The 22403-nt window shown below is 36.7% G+C and overlaps 3 protein-coding genes across 11 annotated transcripts in view; 2 read left to right on the top strand and 1 right to left on the bottom strand.

Moving 5' to 3' along the window:
- Positions 1-5798, top strand: part of Dnmt3 (DNA methyltransferase 3) — a 61552-nt gene extending 55754 nt beyond the window's left edge. For 4 of the 5 annotated variants that reach the window (XM_076619622.1, XM_076619623.1, XM_076619619.1 and 1 more), the window contains 12 exons: positions 250-591; positions 959-1050; positions 1139-1249; positions 1368-1590; positions 2162-2289; positions 2392-2439; positions 2892-2956; positions 3044-3309; positions 3410-3646; positions 4039-4180; positions 4253-4467; positions 4555-5798. In XM_076619622.1, the coding sequence (XP_076475737.1) occupies positions 250-591; positions 959-1050; positions 1139-1249; positions 1368-1590; positions 2162-2289; positions 2392-2439; positions 2892-2956; positions 3044-3309; positions 3410-3646; positions 4039-4180; positions 4253-4467; positions 4555-4781 (2096 nt within the window). In that variant the 3' untranslated portion in view covers positions 4782-5798. The remainder of the gene's footprint in view (positions 1-249; positions 592-958; positions 1051-1138; positions 1250-1367; positions 1591-2161; positions 2290-2391; positions 2440-2891; positions 2957-3043; positions 3310-3409; positions 3647-4038; positions 4181-4252; positions 4468-4554) is intronic. The other variant, XM_076619621.1, reaches the window with a different exon arrangement.
- On the bottom strand, positions 4916-8882 carry LOC117158118 (polynucleotide 5'-hydroxyl-kinase NOL9). Of its 2 annotated transcripts, XM_033336709.2 has the most exons (7): positions 8722-8882; positions 8383-8594; positions 6677-8253; positions 6397-6596; positions 5854-5904; positions 5574-5767; positions 4916-5487 (listed from the first exon to the last, which is right to left on the bottom strand). In XM_033336709.2, exons 1-7 carry the CDS (start codon positions 8787-8789, stop codon positions 5231-5233), a joined length of 2559 nt encoding a protein of 852 aa, XP_033192600.1. In that variant the 5' UTR covers positions 8790-8882; the 3' UTR covers positions 4916-5230. The 2 variants fall into 2 exon arrangements, with proteins under 2 accessions (XP_033192600.1, XP_033192601.1); XM_033336710.2 differs by lacking the exon at positions 8722-8882 and having other exon boundaries at positions 6677-8230; positions 8314-8454.
- Positions 8883-9076: 194 nt separating this feature from the next.
- LOC117158116 (histone lysine demethylase PHF8) lies at positions 9077-14839 on the top strand. Of its 4 annotated transcripts, none has more exons than XM_033336704.2 (13): positions 9077-9300; positions 9662-9747; positions 9840-10118; positions 10203-10344; positions 10446-10895; positions 10977-11178; positions 11261-12030; positions 12094-12141; positions 12417-12592; positions 12680-12882; positions 13114-13161; positions 13462-13645; positions 13736-14839. In XM_033336704.2, exons 1-13 carry the CDS (start codon positions 9203-9205, stop codon positions 13813-13815), a joined length of 2766 nt encoding a protein of 921 aa, XP_033192595.1. In that variant the 5' UTR covers positions 9077-9202; the 3' UTR covers positions 13816-14839. The 4 variants fall into 4 exon arrangements, with proteins under 4 accessions (XP_033192595.1, XP_033192594.1, XP_033192593.1 ...); XM_033336703.2 differs by having other exon boundaries at positions 12408-12592; XM_033336702.2 differs by having other exon boundaries at positions 12384-12592.
- Positions 14840-22403: the final 7564 nt, after the last annotated feature.

The raw sequence follows: 22403 nt of genomic DNA, 5'->3' as shown, positions 1-22403 counted from the left end.
GCTCCTTTTAGAACGATAACGAAACCTACGATATGACAAACTTTGGTACTACACTTTCGACTTATTTTTATGCGCGTAATCGGATTCCGTCCGGTTGAACTACGATTGCGAAATAATAACAGGAGGTCACGACTCCAAAAAAAAAAAAAAAAAAAAATAAAATAAAAAAGAAAGAAATAGAAAAGTATTGCTTTGGCGCACGAACCGATAAAACGGTCACATCGATATGATCGTATTTTTCTTACATAGCGTTAGACGAAATCAGGTTCTACCCATATCCAGACAAGATACAACGGAAATTAAACAGGCTTAGGAAGAAGAACGCAAAAGTTACGGAGAAATTCTTGCTAGACCAAAAACGTATGTTGTTACTTTCTTCGTTCTTTTTTTTTTCCTCTTCTGTTTCTCCTCCGATGCGAATATCAATTGCTGGATTTCTTTCGATAGGCGAAAGTCAAGAGAAAAGGTTGGCTGAAAAAGCGAAAGATTCGCTGCAACGAGGCAACGTAGATTTAACGCATTTGCCGTTGAAAGAACAGAATCCGGGGATTATAACGTGGGCTAAAATCGCCGGACACAATTGGTGGCCAGGTAATGCGCTTTAAGTTCCTTCTTTTACGAGGCTGCTCGCGGATTACGCGTTCTCTCGTACAGTTTTCAATCGTTTCGTTCTTTATTACGAATATCGATAGGATGAAATTCCACCCGTACACTGTCGTTCGTACGTATGCGACCACTTTGTTAACACGAATATTACTAAAAATACGCGAACAATGAGAAATTAACGATTGAAAGATTTACGTACTATGGTCGCGTAGAACTACGAACGACAACGTTGTTCGCGAGTAAATACAATTTCAAGACTCGTCGAATATTTCAAGCATCTTTCGAATATTACAAATTCACGTTTTAAACATCCCTTCGCACGTTTCCCAAACACGCTCCCTTTACGTTGCAGCGATGATTATCGATTATCGTGACTGTTGCATGCGTGAACCAAGCTTTGGTTGCCAGTGGATTATGTGGTACGGTGATTACCAGCTCTCAGAGGTAAAAATTATCGAACGTTACTAAACGTCCCATCGAAAAGGAGCCGAATATACGCGTAGACTGTTACACGATTTTCATTGCGCGACAGGTGCACCATCAGTTGTTCTTGAGATTCGACAAGGGCATGGAAAAAATGTGCAACTACATAAATAATACGAAAAAGCACGCATACCTCGTTGGAGTTCTCCAAGCCTCCAAGGTATTTATCCGCGTGTCGTGTCGTTTTCACCGTCTTTCGTAATCCACAAAATTCCGTTTGAACCGTTACTTTCCAATTTTTTCTTTTTTTTTTTTCTTTCTTTCTTTCTTCTTTTTAGGATTATTGCTCTCGTCTGGGATTCAAAACCGAGGACTGGACTGTAAACGACGCGTTGAGATATTTCGCAAGGAACAAAGATTCCAAAGAATCGTGCGCTCAAAGGAGAGAAGATTCCGTCAAAATATACGATAAATATTCAGCTTGCATAGCCAAGAAATTGAACGAGTTGAAGAACAATACAAATGTAGACGATGACCGGACGAATGACATAAAGAACAGTGGTAAGTTCGGCTGAATGGATACAATGTCGCGCTGTGAGTACGCGGAAACGTTGAAACGCTTGTACCGACAGCGTATAAACGCTCTTATATCATCTTCTTAATGAAACTAAAGGAACGATATTTTTTAACACTTTACCGACCGATAGCCGATTAATCGGTTTTTGTCGCCAACGCTCACCGACCGATAGCAGATTAATCGGTTTCTGTCGCCAACGCTCACCGACCGATAGCCTATTAATCGACTTTTTGTCGCCGATGATCTTTCTCATTATTTGAGCAGTAATTTGTTATTTAGTACTAAGGTACCTTGCTCAGTTGCGTCAGTTGCTGTTTTATAGCAATTTGAAAAACGTACCGTTCGCGATGAACAAAAAGAATGATATTGGAGAGTCTAAACCGAAACCGCTAGCGGTCGAACCGCTAGCGGTCAGTAAAGTGTTAAGAGTCGAGATACGTGGCGAACTTTGAATTCTGAAAATCTTGACTCGCTTACACCGCTATCGGTCTCAGCACACCATATACGTTATGGAAAAATATCTGTTGTAAAACATAAGTATCTGTTTCGATCTAGATGACTTACGTTCTGCCATGAACGGAAACATCGCGTTCGAATCGTTGTGCCTAAAGTGTCTACGAGTTGCTGAGGGTAAGACGGAAATTCATCCATTCTTCGAGGGATCTTTGTGCAAAGAGTGCTCGGTAAGGTAACGCTAGTAACGCATCGATAACGTTACAGAGACCTCGTATTATAATTTTGCAAAGGCAAATCGTTGTTCATGCTTGGAAATTGAACCGTTCTAGGATCGCTATAAGCCCTGCATGTTCCTTTTCGGCAATGACGACAAATGCGTAAGTATTCCTGTTTCGATGTACGTGCTGTAAAAAGTCCCAGGGTTTGGAAGTTCGTTATGAAATGCAAATAAAGCAGGTTATTGGTTTTTGTCAAGTTAAAAGAAACATATTAGAATAATAAATACACTATATATGTCCATTACACAAATCACAGGTACATTTTCCAAAAATAGTTGGTCATAAATCATTATAATTTATAACAGTCTATCGTTCATAAAATTGAGATTCATAGAATTAAGATTGGACATGGTAAATACCATGTAAATTAACTAAAAGGAAGTTACAAACGTTCAGAAATTTCTAAGAAGCTGCACGTTTCTTGCTTCGCTAACATACCTATAGAATATACCGACAAGCTTTGACTGTTAAACCCTGGGACAGCCAATGTATTGTACAATGTTTCACTTAGCCGAAATAATCGTCCAATTCATTCATTGGTTGTTGATTAGTTTTACTGCACGGTGTGCGCAGCCACTGGCATGATGATCATATGTGACAAAGAGGACTGCCCAAGGTGAACTTTTCTTCGTCTTTGCGAGTATAATTTCCAAACGTATGAACACTGGTAAATTGTGCTTTTCTCTGTTTCTTTTTTTTTCAGAGTGTATTGTACCGCCTGCATGAAACACCTGTTGTGCCCAACGACCTATGAACAAGTTCTTCAGGAAGATCCTTGGGAGTGTTTCCTCTGCGCAACTAACAATAAGCCTCGATCGTCCTTCGATTCGATCATCAAGCCACGAGCAAATTGGAAAGACAAAATGATCAATATGTTCCGTACGAAATCTAACCCGCAACAGTTAGTGAAACGTTATCAGGAGAAGAAAAAGATACGCGTGCTGTCCTTATTCGATGGCCTCGGTACAGGTGCTGCGTTGAGATTCTACTCTTTTTTCTCTGCCAAGAAGCTTGGCACTTGGTCCAGTCACGGTTTACCGATTTTTCCTAAAGATACATGCTTTTTCAGGTTTACTGGTACTTCTCAAGTTAGGTTTAGCCGTGGACACGTATTACGCGAGCGAGATCGACCCGGATGCGTTAATGGTGACCACTGCGCATTTTGGTGATCGAATCGTTCATTTGGGTGACGTGCAAGATATCACGAAGGAAAAGATTCAAGAAATAGCGCCTATCGATTTATTAATCGGTGGATCGCCGTGCAATGATCTCAGCTTGGCTAATCCAGCGCGACTCGGCCTCTATGGTTCGATTAGTTACTTTTAAACACAATACCATATATATGTACACCCCCGTTTATAAGTACATATTAGAATAGAGGTTAATAGTTCCGGTTTTTGAGAACCATTATTTTCTTCCATGCGGTTAATTCGTTAATTTCGTCCAACTATTAGGTTAGCAACTAAGTGGTAATTAGGTGGTAATGACAAAAGCCGCAATCACTTAGTTGCCAACCCAATATTGCATTTTGTCATGTAAGTACGTATTGCATTCTGTTCTTAGACGAACAGAATTCTGGTAATCTGAGATAAGGATTAACCTTCATAGGGGAGCAGAAAATACAATACTTGTAAACCAGAAGGGTGTTCGTAAGAACGCGTAAGCGTTTTACGGTTTTTCACGGGTTTTTCGTTTCAGATCCAAAAGGGACTGGTATCCTATTCTTCGAGTACTGTCGTATCAAGGATCTGCTAAAGGAAGTCAACAATGAATGCCATTTGTTTTGGTTATTTGAAAATGTCGCTTCAATGCCGACCGAATATAGATTGGAAATTAACAGGTAAGTTGAAACCGAGTTGAAAGTTTTACAGAGTTCTTACATCGAGAACATTGAAACCTCGTTGTTTAACAGACATTTAGGACAAGAACCTGACACGATAGACTCGGCAGATTTTTCTCCTCAGCATAGATTGAGGTTATACTGGCATAATTTACCGATAGAAATACACTCATTGTCTACACAACGAGAGCAGGACGTTCAGGATATACTTACGCCGCATTGTCAACGTTATTCGCTTGTTAAAAAGATTCGGACTGTTACTACGAAAGTAAACTCGCTAAAGCAAGGTACATGTTCTTAATCCTTAAAAATGCTACTCTCCGTTCGTCGCATTAATCGCGTTTTAATTATTAACGATTTCTTTACATTCGTAGGCAAATTGGCTTTGAAACCAATTCTTATGAAGGACGAAAGTGATTCCTTGTGGATAACCGAACTCGAAGAGATATTCGGATTCCCGCGTCACTACACGGACGTGAAGAATTTATCGGCGACAAAAAGACAAGGGTTGATAGGAAAGTCTTGGAGCGTTCAAACACTAACTGCCATTTTTAGATCTCTTTGTCCTTTTTTCGAGTGTAATACGATTGAAACGAACTAATCGTGATACGTTTAGGAGAATCGAAAATGTTTAAGCATAGCGTGTGCTTTAAGAAGCAAAGACAAAACGATCAAACGTGAACCAGATCTCGCTTCGTCTAGTCCAAAAGGAGGATATAGCGAATACTTTAAGCATTTCATTAAGTTTTCTCCAATTTATTTTGAATTTTGTTACAATCAAGATAAAACAAGTACCTCGCAGTATTTTCTACCATTTCTGTCCTTTCTATTAAAATTGTATCTTTGTCTCTCTCTCTGAAATATATACTTTATACACGCCTCAAACACATCATACATTTTGTACATTTTTTTTTTTCTTTGGAACGATGAGAAAGATAAGGAAACGAAAGAAGAAAAAAAGGAAAACAATATTACAAATGCGTATTCTTAAAAAATGGAACCAAATAGATGACACATATGCAACACTTTTTTGATACACATAAAAATATATTATAGAGATTTATCGTTATTGTTTCTAGTGTTGTTTTGATATCTCATACGGAAATACCCCCTGCGATGTTCTCGTGACATTGGTAAAACATCATTTCCACCGATATAAGGTACGTTCTTGTGTTGATTATTTTGTAGCAGCGTAGTCGGTACCGGTATACATCCCATCAAACAATTCACATACCGCATTATAGAAATCGGTAATGGTGTGTTTATAAATATCTCTCTTCGCTCCATATCAACTCCTCTGATGATACCTACATAAAAAGCAATGTCACGCATTAACTTCTAATTATCAAGTAAATACGAAAAGAGAAAAATATATGTACGTTGATACGCTTACCAAACCCATAACATGCGCAAAGAGGTGCTCTGTTTAATATACGTGGACCAGCCATACTTTCACCTTCTTGCCATTCATTGTTATTCATATCGATTCCACATAATGCTACTATATTACCATTCACTACGTTTAACGCATGCGATGGGGGCACTGACGCTCGTGGAATTGAAATGTACAACGATGCAAAAGATGTTCTGTAAGTAAAGACATTTTCTATACATTAAAGTGACTTAATAATTTGATACCTTTCACTCGACATGTGCGGAAAGATGATACTAACACGTATGGAACAGCTTCGTTGATGCTTAACGATAGAGGGTCATAACGTCTCCTAAAGAAATATCAGAATTCACACCATTAACATACGATCAAACAATTGTGAATATATCAAAATGACTATCAAATAATATTGATATTGTAGCGGCACGTGAGTCATAGGACGATTCGAATCGAGAGTGACTCGTGTTGTTGTTTTGCTTCAGGGTATTGACACTGTTACGATGTACGAGATTTAAATGTAAACAAACTCCGGGCAAAACAATATCGCCGCTACGTGCAATCGTCAACCGGAGTTCAACCTTTCCGGTAACCCCCCCCCCCCCCCCGACCAGTATAAATAAGCGAACATGCTCTCTAGGACATTCATTAACTAGTATCCTTATATCGAATAGCATTGAGCTATTATATATATACTAACTTTGTATTCTGTACTTAGAACGATTTTAAATATATCTGATTATCACAAGTATTCACTCGTGTCGTCATTTAAAGCAACACGTTTAATATCCACCACAATATTGTATGTTAAATTCATATATCTTACTCGGAATTGCAAGAGTTTTGTACAATTTCACTCAAGTAGGAGATCATTACAAGTTCTCGTTTTTGATACGGCTCCATGTTCCAATTGTCGTATCCTGGAGCACCTTTACGTTCTGCATTTGAATGTATCGTGAATAATTCGTAATCGCATGGTTGACTCCAGTCAATAACATTCCAACTCCAACTCGACCAGGATAATTGCTACAAACAATGCGTTTCTTCCGACGTATCTGTTTGCAAAACTATTCAAATGTATAGAATGGTAAAATAGTTACAATTACCTGTTGATTTATCACTTCTTTACTTAAGTAGTTGATATAGTTATTCTTTGGATTCTCAGACATAATCTGTACAACGAAAGAAGGTCGAATCAATTTGATCGTAAACAAGATGATATCCCAACCAATACCATGTGAAAAACCCATCGTGTTTACGATAATAGGTAGGCGTGACAAAACTGGGCAACTTAACAATTTATTAATCAACATTTTAATACTCTCGATGTATCGTGTAATGCATCGTGACACGTCCACATCTCCGATATACAATTGAAAAGCCGGAGTCTTTAAATGCGTGAAGTTTGGTCCCAATAAGGGCTGTTCGATTAAACTGTATGATATACATCCAGCTGGTGTGCATTCTGCTTGTCCTGGGTCAACGTCTACAAGAACCACCATTTTGGAAACAGGTAGTAGAGTATTTATTAAGCATCGCATTGTAGTTGATTTCCCGACGCCTTTTCCACCGGCTATTAAGGTGCATGACCATTCGTTCTCACGGCAACGTTTCAACATTTTGTCAGTAACTTCTTGCATAATATGTTGGTCAATAATTATTTCCTTACACGCGTAATTATCAATATAAAGATTCGACTGTAATATTCTTTCAGCCCTCTTGGGGTCAGTCCAAGAATGATAAGATACATTTTTTATTTTTGGAAATAGGTTAAATGGATAAAAAACGTGTAAAAACCTAGTCAATTTGTTGTCCAAATTTGATAACAAAACAACTGCCATGCCGGGTTGAAGTTCTTTGATGTCTGCGATTAGTTCGTTCTCTTTGTTTTGATCAATGCCTTCTGTGGACAAAGATACCCATATATTTGATTCCAAATTTTGTGAAAATTTTTCACTCGTTTTGATCGAAACGTTACTATATCCTCTTGGTGAATAAATTTCGATTGGACTGTTCTGTGTGGTAATGACGCATCCGTAAACTTCTATAGCCCCATATACTACTTGTACGATTAACTTTCCAGTAAAGCAAAATCGTGTGTTTTTCGACATAACTGCGACTACTTTGTTCTTAAGACAATAAAATCGTACCGAGTGCTGATCAATGAGAACAGTATCATTATTACTTGAAGTTACTGTTTCCAATGTATAGCATTTGCTACTGTTACAGATGCTACTTTCAGTGTAGCATATATCAGAAGGTCTCTTAGGTTTTGCTGAATTACTGGGAGTAGTATTTGAACTGCTATTTTGTAATTGCTTTTTATCCTTACGTAGTTTGTGATTACTCTTGTACGGTGATACGATTTTAGTATCCTTTGCTCCATCAGATAAATTATCATTTGGATTTAATGATTCACCAATGATGACACAGGCCTCGTTCCTCATACTTTGCATACATAATGGATAATTGTCAAAATCATTGCCCTTCATCTTTTTTTCTTCTTTTTGTTTAAGTACATCAGGTATACTTAGCGAGGATAAATTTTTTGACAGAGCTTCTACTATTACTGGTGAACCTATAGTCTTTTGCTCTGGAATGTTGCAATACTGCTTGTCATTTCTATCTCTGGTCAACTGTGCCCCTAAAAAGTCATCGTTCTGGAAGGAAAGATCCACAGAATCTGAAATTTAAGCAACCTGTTTCCATAATGGTGTTTTTTGCTTTAATAAAGATACTATACCATATTTTATCTTCTACTTGTAAATAGCGCGCAGTATTTATCCCGATTTGTGAATAATAAATTCCTTACGTTGTGTTTCTTTTATATTGGTGCACTTTTTCTTTTTACGTTTTAAATTACATTGTAAGAGTATTTGGTTTTTGTTTAACGAATTTTCAGGTAGCACACTGTTTTGAGCACTTTTATTCTTTTTGGCCAAAGAATTCATATTTAAACATTTAAGAAGAGATTTTCTTTTTCTTCGTGTTCGCTTGTTTTGTGCTTTATATTGTGGTAATTGCCTAAATTTAAAATTGAAGTTTTTGAATCAATACAATACGTGTTTTAACAAATTTACCAACACATATTCATTCAGTCATATAAGATAAAATTGTTAAGAAGCATTCTAATTGTTCGACATTTACTCACGCTTTGGTTTGCTTTATACCAATTTTCAAAATTTTCGTTTTTAACTTCGTTGCTTGTGACGATTTCATTTTTATGTTTTATAAAATTTGGTTATGAAATAAGAAGATTCAAATCTCAGAAAGACGCATTTTTGATAACTAACCTCAAAATAAACCAATATTATGATCCGTTCTTACAAAAATGTTTTGTATATTTATGCAAAGAAAAGCTATACGACGCATGCGTGCTGTAAGTGTGTGTATATAATTATATGTATATATATACATATTAATAACAAAATCGTGACAAGTGAACCCGGTTTTCAATTAGGGTACCTTTTCCACTAAATCTCCATTCGAAAAATAGAAATGCTCCTTTAGTATGCATTCAAAGAAGAATAACAGGGCGGCTCTTTAGCGACGCATCACGGCTACTATAGTTACCATCCAATGTTAACGATACGGAGTCGCGAAAGTGTATTTGGCGTTAATATTCACGAAAAATGGAGTTACCAGTTACATATTGTTTATGTGGCCGTTCTTACGATTTCGAACAATTTATGATACAATGTGATGTTTGTAAAGAATGGTATCATGGAGGGTAAGTGTTTGAAATATTGATAATTAAAAACAACGGTCTCTCCAAACACTATGATTAAATTATGCTTTCCGAGACCGAATATAAACACGTTTCGTCATCTATCCTGCAAAACTCATTAAATAATTTAGCTACTCTCTCATGATTTCCTTTTCATAATATCTTTTCTTAAAATAATGGTTACAGCTTTTGCAGCAAAAGAATTAGGTTTTGTTGATACTTGCATAACCTATCCTAATGACGCGAAAATTTTTGATGCATAAGTAAATTATGCGGCCAGATTATATATTTTATGAATATCTTCTACATGTAACAAGATGTATCCATGCTATTTAAAATAATTTTTATATTTTTCTCTCTATAGGTGTGTTTCTGTAAAAGAATATATGTCCATAGATCTTGACAAATACCATTGTCCGCGTTGTGAAGCAATGTGCGGGCCATCGCTTAGTGAGCATATAGAAATTAATTTTCTCTTACTGTACTATTTATATAAAAAGATCTACAGCTCTTTTATTATTCAAATGTTAATTGTATTTCAGTGAAAACAAAATTGAATTGGCATAGACATGATTATACCGAGCCCGATGCTGATACAAAACCAGTTCAAACTGGCACACCAGTATTTATAAGGGAATTAAAATCCAGACATTTCCCAAAAGCTGATGAAGTTGTTAAACATGTTAGAGGACAGCAATTGACTCTTCAATATTTACAAGCTAATGGCTTTGAAAGTCCTATTATAATTGATGGGAAGGATGGACTTGATATGACCGTTCCACCGCCAAACTTCAGCGTTTATGATGTCGAAAGTTACATAGGTATTAATTCTTTGTATATATGAATATTTATGTTACTCTTATGTATTAAATGTGTGTGCTAGATAAAACTGATTTCTTTTTCAGGTGGAGATCGAGACATGGATGTAATCGACGTTACAAGACAAAGTAATATCAGAATGAAATTAAGAGACTTTGTTGAATATTACAATTCCCCTTGCAGAACAAGGGTTCTTAATGTGATTAGTCTTGAATTTACAAACACTGGGTATACCAATATTAATTGCCTTGCCACATATTGGCTTTAAATGTTTCTAGGAAATATATGTATATATATATAATATATAAATTGACAAATAAACGTTGCAGTCTTTCACCAATGGTCGAGGCACCATACATCGCGCGTAAACTTGACTGGGTTAATTCTGTTTGGCCGCGTGATTGGCTCGAGGATAGTGACATAAAACGCCCCGAAGTGCAAAAGTATTGCCTAATGGGAGTCAAAGACAGTTTCACAGATTTCCACATTGATTTTGGTGGTACATCTGTGTGGTATCACGTGCTACGCGGAGAGAAAGTGTTTTATCTGATCAGGCCTACCCCTGCTAATTTACAACTGTATCAACATTGGATGTGCAGCTCAACGCAGAGTGAAACCTTCTTTGGAGATCAAGCCGATGCGTGTTACAAATGCGTTATAAAACAAGGCCAAACTATGATGATTCCAACAGGTTGGATACACGCTGTATTAACTCCAGTTGATTCTTTGGTCTTTGGTGGAAATTTTGTACATAGCCTTAACATTCCAATGCAACTACAGTGAGTACATAAACGCGACTGATAGTGATCATTGATTTAAAGATCATTTCGAATGTTTCACTTAATCTCCAAACTTTATAGAATATACGAATTAGAAAAAAAAATGAAGACTCCTGCCAAATTTCAATATCCTGGTTTTGAGACAATCAATTGGTTCGCAGCAAAGAAATTACTGAAAGAATTGAAAGAATTAAATAATGAAGGAAAGAAATGTCCAGCGTATCTTTTACAGGGTGTTAAAGCATTACTCAGTATTCTAAAACAGTGGAACACAGATAAGGACGTGAGTTCATTTTTTCCATGGTAAAATCATTTTATCGTAGATTATGTATCTCATTAATATTTCTGAATTACTTCTATTTTAGTATAATATGACCAGTAGAGGTCAAATACCAGAAACAATAAATAGTCAAAAATTGTTGAAAGATTTCAGTAAGGAAATTCGACATGCTGAACGATACTTAATATCTTTAAATCCCCCGAAACCAGAGCGAGAGAGTAAACGCAAGAAAAAGAAACCATTGAATAAAGATTTTGTAGATTATGATGTTGCCGATAGAATGCCTGATAATCCGTTCAAAGCAACGTTAAAAGAGACGAGTAAAGCGAATTCTACGATTGTAGAGTCACCGTCATCCGGTAGACCACCCTTGAAACTCACATTACCGAAACCCATCATGTATCCCTATGCCAAAACTCAAAGTCCAACATTGGAAGAGAAAAATGTTTCCCCTGTTAGTAATAGAAGATCGTCAAAACCGGGTAAACAAAGTCCAACCGTAATTAGATTTAAGCTCGGCAATAATGAGGTGGTCAGGAGTACACATGATGACATAAATACGTATAATAATTTACACTCTGACCGTCCCCTTGGGACATCGAAAGAATTAACTTGGAAACAAACTTCCATATACGATTTTCACGACGGCAGCAATGAAAGCGATTATGGTCGATTTACTATTGACGAATCGCCAAAACGAAAGAGAACACCCAAAACTAATACGCAAAAGCGTTTAAAACGCGATTACGATGGAGATGTTGATGTTTTAAATGATGCACCAAAAAATGGAATCGAAGAATTATTAAAAGCTTCGGCTTATACCTTGGGAAACGGGACTCAAAGATTGGATGTAACGTACGTATTAATTGTTCAACAAATTGAAGCATTTTCATGTATTACAACGTTTGCTGATTATAGGACATCAATGATATCACAATATAGTCAACCTATGCCACCACCTACTGGGTAAGATAATATGAAAAGTTAGCATGCTTGAGGAATTTATTTGAAAACGCATGTTTAACATTACTTTATTATTTCATCTGTTCTTTCCTTTTCTTTTTTTTTTTTTTTTTTTTTTTTTTATTAAGAGAACAAACAGAAGTGTATATATGCACGCGTGAATATGTAAATGTGCGCACTTGCACGTGAGTGTATTACTTTTTAATAGTGTAGCATTGTTATGTTTTACGTTTTTGGTGTCCTAGTATTTATAAATTGAAAACAACCAGTTCTGGTAGGGCATCTCCTTCGACTCGGGAAGCAATTGCCGGGATGCTATCCTTCAGTGAACAATGTTATTCAACTACGTCAAATAGTACATCGAAATCTACAAAAATCACGAAAGTTCAAACTAGCGAGGATGATGATCAGTCTATAGAAAATATCGATAAAGTTCATCAGGACGATGATTTTAGTACGTAAAATTATAAAAAGATGACTTCTTCATGCGAATGCATTTGCATTGATAATTAACATTATCATGTATATATTTTCGGTATAGTTTACCCGACTCTAGACGCTTCAGACGATGAAGATTTTATTTTTAAACCTAAAGCGAAAAGTCAAATAGACGAGGCATGGAATCCAAAAGCCAGAGTAGGACCTCTCTTGCCAAAAACGAATCGTCCAGCTCGAGAAGGTGTCAAGAAAACATCTGTCGAAAAAGGGCTCGAAGCAGCGGCAGCGAAACGTGCAAAACAATCGGTATGTACAAATTTGCTTTTATCTTTTTGTTGATGTTTTTGTTATTGTTATTCTCATTATTATACTGATCGTCACGTTAATTAATAATCAAATAAATTCTTAACTCGATAGATAATATAGGTTCCTCTTTATAACACAAATTAACTCATTTATCATTCTATGTGTGATCCTATGTTTACATTCATTTGTATTTCCATGATTATTTCTTTCTTGCATACTCATATCGCATAGGACGATTATCTGGATAACAACATGGATAAGGGCTCCAAGAAGAAATTGGTAGGCATATTACGGTTTCACTCTTCGTTTCATAACATGTGTTGCATGTATCTTGAATACGATATCATAATATCAGCAAAAGTAATATGTTATATATTTGATGTATATACATACATATAACTCTATGGTACACAGATATTACTATTGATTTTATTGAATATTTGATTGCAAATTATACTTCTTTTATAATATACTTATGATATACTTTTGTAAATTATATTTCTGATTATATTACTTTCTATTTCGTTGAACGGTATTTAAGGTGAAACTAATTTATCTTTAATTCGTATAACATAATAGAGCACAACTAAGCGGACGTATAATAAAAAGAAGCAAAAGAATTCATCTGTAACTTCGGCAACTGGTACATCGGCCACATCTTCGGAAAATACCGCAAAAACAAGCATCGGATTCGGCTCGATATTAACGAGTCCTAATAGGCTCAAGGATGTTAAAGCGAAATTAGCCGCCCCAGTTCCAGTTGGTAAGATACTTCCTTATTTTAGAACATTTTTTCTTCTGGTATTTTATCAAAATCAATACTATTGTTATACTATTGTTACTTAATTTTCAGAACGAAAACCAAAGAAAGGAATGAAAACGGCGAAGCAACGCTTAGGAAAAATTTTGAAACTTCACAAAATGATGCACTAGGTTAAAAAATAGCAAAAAATCATGAACGTAACGGACTATACATCACATTACACTCTCGATTTGTGTACAAAAACTACATATGTAATAGATGTACATTGCTATGTAAATATGTTGAAATCATTAAGGTAGTATAACTATCTTAAGAATCTAGTTTTTAAAATTACGATCGTTTTTAACGAGATATTTATATTTATTATCGCAGTATTTAATTTTAAGATATATATACATATATATGTATATATTGTATGTTTTGATACTTGACTACTTCAGTAAGAGATTATTTATGTTGTAGCGAACACTTGCTGAAGCTTTTCATAAATGTACAATTTTATTTTAAAGCATTATTCGTTTATAACTAACGAAAGAACAACATTGTCCATCTAATTGTAAAGAGGCTGTAGTATATTAAATCTTTTTCAATTCACTATATAATAGCAGCAACAAATTTTGTATGGCATAATAGCTGCACGACAACGAAAAACAGTGGGATAATCGATACTGTATTCTGTATACATTTACTTAGAACTTTTGGTCTCGATTATGTGCTTTTCGTTATATTTACGTCTTGTACTTACTTCTATCTTCGGTTTATATCAAGTTATATTCACTTTGATATATTATAATATTTAATAATTTATTCAATCACCTATACTCTATACGTTTGAACAAACACTAAAAGTGTTGTAGAATATGATTCATTTTCATTTTTATAAACTAATGTAATCCTTTTTGTATATCTATTAATATCTTGTAATTGAGCATGCTCATATGTCAAAAGAATACAAACATTGCACACATATACACATATAAATTACAGCTGTCTGTCTTCATTTATTATCAGTTTCATTATCAATGACACAATTTCTCACTTGTAACCACTGATTTATATGTATAATTATTAATTGAAAGATGACACTAATTAAAAGGTGACACAGTCTTTCATTTATAATCACTGATTTGTATGTATTATTATTAATTGAAAGGTAACACCGATAATATAATTTTCACAGTAATGTATACAATATATTTCTTTTATAATTACTATACATACTATACATTCGTTGCGACGTTTATAAATGCGAGATGCGATGTATGGATTTCATACTTCCCGCTGAATGTAAAGTGCAAAGGAGTGTGAGCGCATGCGTGTAATTATCTGTACTCAGCAGTATTCAGTAGTACCTTGATTGATGCTGACCGTTTTGTAAAATTTCTCGTTGATTTGATGTGTCTTCGCGAAAAAGTCTATCGACCGTTCGTTCTCTGTGTCCGTCGCTAATTATATCTGCGAGTGTGTATTTCAACGATTTAATCGTATTCAATATCTGTTTTCTAATCAGTGTCAATTGCTCGTGTCTTTTCTTCGAAAAATTTTCTTCTAAAATTTATGGTGCTTTCAACACGTAGTGTATGTATATACGTATAGAACTTACGTATAGCGTACAAATTGTGAAACGATCGTGAGCCAGTGAATCAATAGTAAAAGGGAAATTCATTGTAATATGCGATAATACCGACTGGGACGTGAAATTGTTTCCTTTTGACCGCGTGGAATATTCAAGACGCTATCGCGTGTATTTGACGTTCACAAGGTAAGTGAAATGCATGCCTTCCAAATGAAACATCGTCAGATTAAAACATACATCTTGCCTTATCCATACACAAGAAATCTAATTAAATACTTCTATTTTAATGTTCGATACACTTCGCTAATCAAAACGTGCAATGCAATCTTTTAATCGTTTATCGTGAACTGGACGAATATGAATTAAGAAGAGAATTATTGAAGATTTTCCATTTTAGACCTTCCATTTTATCCTAGTAATGTCTTATTTAAGTATCGTTAATGAAATCGTTTATTCCCTAAATAGCAGTTATCATTAACAAACATATGGGGAGACTTCCGCCTCTGCAGTAATACTTCTGTATATATCAGTATTACTTTGAACTTAAAATAGATTCATCACGAGCATTCGTTTCTTTTGGCATGTTCAAATGGCATAAAATTTAACTCTGAAACTGTATTACGCAAAATTATTATTAGACAATAATGTGAAGATATAAACAAATAACGTTTCGTAGAGAACAAATATCAAGTAAGTTGGTTAGTATTCATACTACCTATTTACATAGTTTCGTAAATTTAGCACAGTGATTTTTCAACCATTGCAAAAAGAGTTGTCAAATCGCTTTGATGATCACTTACGCCGAATTATAAGAAAAAGTGTATTCTCTTACAAAAATTTTATATAATCATAAATCAACAAAAATAATACTATAAAATAATAGTCGATATATCGTACATTATACATAATCATAGGTAAGATAACAGAGTAGACTTCATACGCAACGCATCTTTATGTTATATGGCCTAAGGACTTTACACTCTGTTTATGGCCGATTCAAAGCAGAGTAAGATTACGATACTATGTACGATATGAAAAGATATCAATTAATCGATATTCAACAAGACTAAATGTCTATACAAAAGTCTTTCTTCAATTAAACAGATTTTGATTTTACTTAAATGTGAAATTAAAAAATGTCTCAATTTTTATGCTTATTACTTCTATATACAGGGTGTCCCATTTGAAACGAAGCACGTAATTATTTTCTAAACCTAAACTATTCGTTACAGAAAAATATGTTTCAAGTCAAACTTACCTTTGTTCCGTGGGGAACATCTTGTATGGAACTATATGTTTTCATTGAGCCACGTTTGTAGTCTACTACAAGATGAATTTCATTAACCTAAATGTGTCGGTGTTTCAAGGTCATTTCCTGCTGTTCAAAACCTACTTTCGTTGAACGTAGCAAGATCTCGTTCTTCGCAATATTTTATCGATACGGTTGTAAACATAACTCGAAGTCACATTAATAATATGCATTATCGTTACTTCTGTTTACAAACAGAAGTTTCCTACCACTTTTGTTTTTAATTTTTTTTTTTTTTTACATAATCTGATAATAATCGATGAATAAAACGAAATATTTACAACGGCTTTCAGTGTCGTAATTCATTGGTTCAAAAGTTGCGCGTTATTACAGTTCGAGGAAATTATTTACAAGCACTACTACCTCATTGATTTCGATGATTTTTGAATATGCGTAGAAACCGACATTGTACAACTTTTTCCTATACATATAACCCTCGTTCGACCTTAGTTTCCCAGATATTCTACTGGCACAGAACAAAAAACCATTGGTAGTACTATAGCGAATTCTGTCTCTGTTTCTGTGAATAATTGTACATTCATGACAGCGTGTGCGTTAGCATTTGTTGTCGTTATTTGGCGCGGTAATAGTATTATAGTATATATAGTATATTATATATAGTAGGCGGGTATAGTTAGAATTGATCATAATGCTACCTAGTTTTTTGCGAATATCGCGGAAACTAAGGTTAAGTGACGATTATATGTATAGGAAAAAGTTGTTCAGTATCGTGGCACGGACAACATATCTAAAAATCATCGAAATTGGTAAGGTGGATGAGATATCGATATTTAAATAAATTAATAAAATCGATTGCGATTGTTATCAGATTATTCGAAAACAATCGTAAAACAAGTGGTGTACTAAGACGAAGTTTAACCAGATCTTTTGAAATCGATATTAACACATCGTGTACTGCGGCATAGTCACGTTATAGACGAGTGTCGTCTCTGTTGAGGTCACGTGTACCACGGATTACTCGCGTGATTACATTCATTGGAAATGTTTATAAAATATGAGTTGACATTTATAGAAGTAGAAAAATAATTAGCAGGAAGAAAAAAGGATAATATATATATGATATGCAATATAAAAACAATGCACACATTTATTTGAGTAAGATATAATTAAAGAGATATAAAATCAGTGACGGTTCGTGGATTTTACACCCAGCGCACTGTGTGCTACGTACACGTGTAATCCTAAACAGTATGAAATTATTAAATCGGCTCGACAATTTTTTTTAATTGCGAACATGTCAATAATTCTAGTGTTGTGTATGGGACAGTTTTTCTTCCCTCCGATCGGATGTACTCGCGTATTAAATTAAGATTCCAATTAAATCAACAGGAAAAACTTTGAAACATTCACAGCAACCACAGAAACGAGTAGAACGCGCAACACTAACTGCAGCACGGAACAGGACATTTTGAACGAAGTTTGAAGAAGTATATAAGAGAGAGCGAGGAACTTCCTACCACTACCGCTGTCACTGCCTACACCAGTAAGATCTTTGTATATGTGACTTTTCGGTCAATACGCGAGTTTATCTTTTCGATTGTATTGAGCATGGCAGTGGGAGTAGGGGTAATCTTTCCTCACTTAAGGAACCCCTCCGGTTACCCTGGCGAGGAAAGATATTAACAGCTGTAGCGATACAATGGTCAGCGATAGACTTTTGTTTAGTCTAAAAGCGATTTTCATACGTTATGCCCGCATTTAATGAGCAGAAAGCGTGTAGCAACTGGCCGCAGTCATTAACGCACGTTTCGTTTATGCAAGGAATCAACTCGCTGTGACAGTGAGCCATGAAGAAATAACAGCACAAAAGAAAAATTATACTATCAACAATTTCCGAAATATTTGAATGTGCTGCAACACGACAACGTGTATTGAGTAGCTGCCCTTGCATAAAACGATGTTTAGCGCTAAAATACAGTAAACAAAAGTGAGATTTATTCGAACAGTCATCACAAAATGTTACTATTCTCACAGTACATCCTCTTGCTTGTTTGCCAGCAAATTTTTGAACACTGTTTATATAACATTCAGTTGACGCTTTGCTTTCTTCTTACTGCATTTCATTACGTTCCAGATATATCGATCGAAAAATCTTCGTCTTAATTCCATGTTGATCGTTGAGGATAATTTATATAAACTTCTTATTTATATTTTGGAACCAGATGAATGGTAAATCTAATTTTCATTCGCTTTATTCTTTTGAGGTGGAGGATGTGTTATTGAAGTTACTGCGGTGTTTATCTCCAACAATGTTTATTTCGATGCGGAGTGTGCATCGCTTGAGCTCCACCTCTGTCACGTTACGATCCACCTCAAATTGGTTACCCCGACGTGATCTGAACGAAAGAGGTGAACGTGTTTGGGCCGCATAAACATCCTACCGTAAATCAAGGCTGTTCATAATGGCAAACGGCGAACGCCACAGCGCAGACACAATAAGTCAACTACTCCGCGTACCTCCACTACGGCCTCAAAGAATAGTAATGTGGTTTGCCATGTTGGAAGCACAGTTCGAGGCGGCACGCATCAAAAATGACAAAAGGAAATTTACCGCCCTCGTCGCGAACCTCGGTGATCAATATTTATATCAAGTCGAGGATATAGTGCTAGGATCCGCCGGCGACGAGACGATATTAGAAGCTCAAAAGTGAACTCGTCAAAAGACTGGCCGATTCGAACGGCACGGGAGTGCGACTGCTGTTCGAAGGTTAAGAAATGCGAGACAGGACACCGTCTCAGTTCTACAGGAACCTGAAGAAGCTGGCCGCCCCATAGGACGACGATGCTCGCAAGACGAGTAACAATACTGTGAACACCTGCGTACATTGTTCGATGTACTGTGTATGTACTGTTCGCGTTTCCCTGGTTCCAGCTACAGGGGAAACGACACTTATTCGCGCGATCACGGAAGGTTCTGTGGTAGTTGCATATGCCGGGCTGCTGCAGTCTTTCTCTCGAGCGCGATCTGCGACGTCGCGAGCGTGTCCCAGGTCGGTGACGACCGTCGAGGAGCAGCGCGCTAATCTGCGCTTCCAATCGACTTACCCGGTCGTGCACCGTGTCTAGGGCGCGGTTCGATTGCTCGCTGACCGCTGCTATTTGTCCGTGTACCGGGCGTATTTCGTGGATCCTGTCTGCCACCGTGGTCAGGACTGCCGCACTTGTTTCCCTTATGACCAGGCCAGGACCTGTTGCGTATTCACTGAAGAAGGATCTTCCAAAGCGTCAGAACGAGATCGTCCGAGATCGATGGGGCGGCCAGCTTCTTCACGTTCCTATAGAATTGGGACGGTGTCCCATCTCCCATTTCTTGACCTTCGAACAACAGCCGCACTCTCGTGCCGTCCGAATCGGCCAGTCTTTTGACGAGTTCACTTTTAAGCTTCTCGTATCGTCCCGTCGCCGGCGGATCTAGCACTATGTCCGCGATTTGACCTAATTATTGATCGCCGAGGTTCGCAACGTGGGCGGTAAATTTCGATTTGTCACTCGTGATGCGCGCCACCTCGAACTGCACTTGCAACATGATAAGCTACATCGTTATTCCTTGATGCCGTAGTGGAGGTACGCGGAATAAGTTGATTTATTGTGTCTGTGCTGTCCGTGGTATTCGTTGCACGCCCTTCATCGTTGCCATTTGCCATTGTGAACACTCTTGATTTACGGTAGAATGTTTATGCGGCCCAAACACGTTCACCTCTTTCGTTCAGATCACGTCGGGGTCACCAATTTGAGGTGGATCGTAACGTGACAGAGGTGGAGCTCAAGCGATGACGATACAGTTCTGATGATCACTGAACTAAACTGCTACTGTCTCGATAGCGCCTCGATACAGGCTCCATGCAGATTTGATACAGAATTCATACAAACTCGATACAACTAACCGTGGCTATCTGTCTGACTGACTAACCGTGCGACTACCAGCGACTACCAGCGACTACCAGCGACTACCGGCGACTACCGGCGACTACCGGCGACTACCGGCGACTACCAGCGACTACCAGCGACTACCGGCGACTACCAGCGACTACCAGCGACTACCATTGCGAGGTGCTCGGAAGAGAAAGTTTTCTTCCGAGGTGGGGATGGAGAAACCCGCAGGCAATAAAACAATAAATTTTCTCTTTGAAGGCTCACAGGTTTTTTAATAAGTCGCAGGATTTGTTTTTTTACGACGTCCTGTCTTCGGAAGTCGTTTCGCGGACTATGCGGCCAACACATGTGCTTCAACCCTTTCTATACGGCCATGGGTTGCTACACTTTTATGCGTATGTCCTACCCAGTTGAATTACGTTAAGACTCTCGCTGAATAATAAGAAATGACAAATAAAATGAAAGAAAAACGATGGCCGATTTGAACAAATTAGCAACGCCATCGTGCGATCCAAAGACGCATCATCATGCCGCATGACCCACCGATGGCTCACAGTATGATAATCCTGTTAAACATGACAATTATGTACCAATTAATGATATTATGAAACATTTCGCGATAATGTTTCTTCTTATGTGTAATTATCCAAATGACCTGAACGAGAAGTTCAGCGTGGGCCATCCGTGGCTCAAATAAAAGGTATCAAATCAATTTACGATGGTTCGTTACATACTTAATGAAATTACTTGAAATATAATTCCAAACGAAATGAGCCATCGTAAATTGAATTGATACCGATACAAGAAACACGCACTGCCAGACACAATAATATTGATTCTTAATACCGATTCCACGAGATTGTAACAGGAACTAAGAATGTTCTGGAAAATTGTTGTTTGTAAAGAGAAATAACAATGCAACTGTATCGACGAAGTGCTACGAGGAACGAGATCATCTTGAATTTCCGAAGAAAAGAAAGTTTGAATTCGCCTCGAAGTGGGCTATAAACCTAGCTAAATGAAAACATATACAATTTATAAAAACAAATTGAGGTCTCGAACTCCTTGACAAATCTATTGGTCATCGTAAGATGTCCTCCTCCAAACAAAGTACGTATTACTTGAGATATTTTTTTCTGTAATAAATAGTTTAGCAGACAATTGCGTGATACCATTGAAATATTCTATGACACCAAATGAGACAAAAATGAAACAAAGCAGAATTGCACACACAAACGAAAATAAAGTTTGGAAACTCAAGTTTACACGAATTTGGCTAATTTCCAATTAGACAGGAGTAGACAATCTGTAAGAAGTTACATATTCTACGAGCGAATATAAGCCCGTAAAATAAAATAAAATTCTTCTGTTTAAGGTAACATTTTCCAAAGAATACAGTTTGAACACGTTCAGCCACGACTGTCAGGGATTTGGAACGAAAAAGAAGGATGTTGAAAAATGACCACTTTTAGACCTCCTTGCGAACGATAAATTCTTACAGGACATTTAAGAGCATCTTTCGACGAACGATGCGTGTTATTACCATTTATCCAAAATGCGATAGGAAAGTTAAAAAGAAAATGAGTGCGAAGATGAAAAAGTGGCAAACTTACTCGTGTGTTACACTTAATCTTCATTTTCTTCATACTCTTGTTCACTTATAGGATAATTTTTCGTCTATATCGACATCGTAATATCTCAGAAATTCTGCTGTAATACCACTAGATAGTTGCTACGTGAGAACAATGATGAACGATACGCTCGCTGACTTTGTATCCGCATATATATGTTTTGTATGTCAGGAACGAATTGCACTCGGTCTAAAAACAGAATTAATGTAAACACATTGAAGTAATTATGAAGTGCGAAAAATCAGTCAGAGTCGCTCTCAGATACTAGCTTGAAGACGTAAACAGATAAGACGTTTCCCCATTGCATCTGTCAGTTTCGATGTTCGACTTTGAATTGCAGATTGCAAT

Source organism: Bombus vancouverensis, chromosome 6 (genome assembly GCF_051014615.1).
Source record: "Bombus vancouverensis nearcticus chromosome 6, iyBomVanc1_principal, whole genome shotgun sequence".
Lineage (NCBI taxonomy): Eukaryota > Metazoa > Arthropoda > Insecta > Hymenoptera > Apidae > Bombus > Bombus vancouverensis.
This window is presented reverse-complemented; position numbering and strand designations above follow the sequence as displayed.

Bases quoted from the DNA above. Each gene is read 5' to 3' on its own strand.
- LOC117158116 (XM_033336702.2), top strand. From the start codon at position 9,203: ATGGAGTTACCAGTTACATATTGTTTATGTGGCCGTTCTTACGATTTC. The intron at 13,162-13,461 runs GTAGGCATATTA...ATAACATAATAG, and splicing joins AGGGCTCCAAGAAGAAATTG to AGCACAACTAAGCGGACGTA. The intron at 13,646-13,735 runs GTAAGATACTTC...CTTAATTTTCAG, and splicing joins AGCCGCCCCAGTTCCAGTTG to AACGAAAACCAAAGAAAGGA.
- LOC117158118 (XM_033336709.2), bottom strand. From the start codon at position 8,789: ATGAAATCGTCACAAGCAACGAAGTTAAAAACGAAAATTTTGAAAATT. The intron at 8,595-8,721 runs GTGAGTAAATGT...TTTTAAATTTAG, and splicing joins GGTATAAAGCAAACCAAAGC to GCAATTACCACAATATAAAG. The intron at 5,905-6,396 runs GTAAGATATATG...ATATTTCTTTAG, and splicing joins CAAAACTCTTGCAATTCCGA to GAGACGTTATGACCCTCTAT.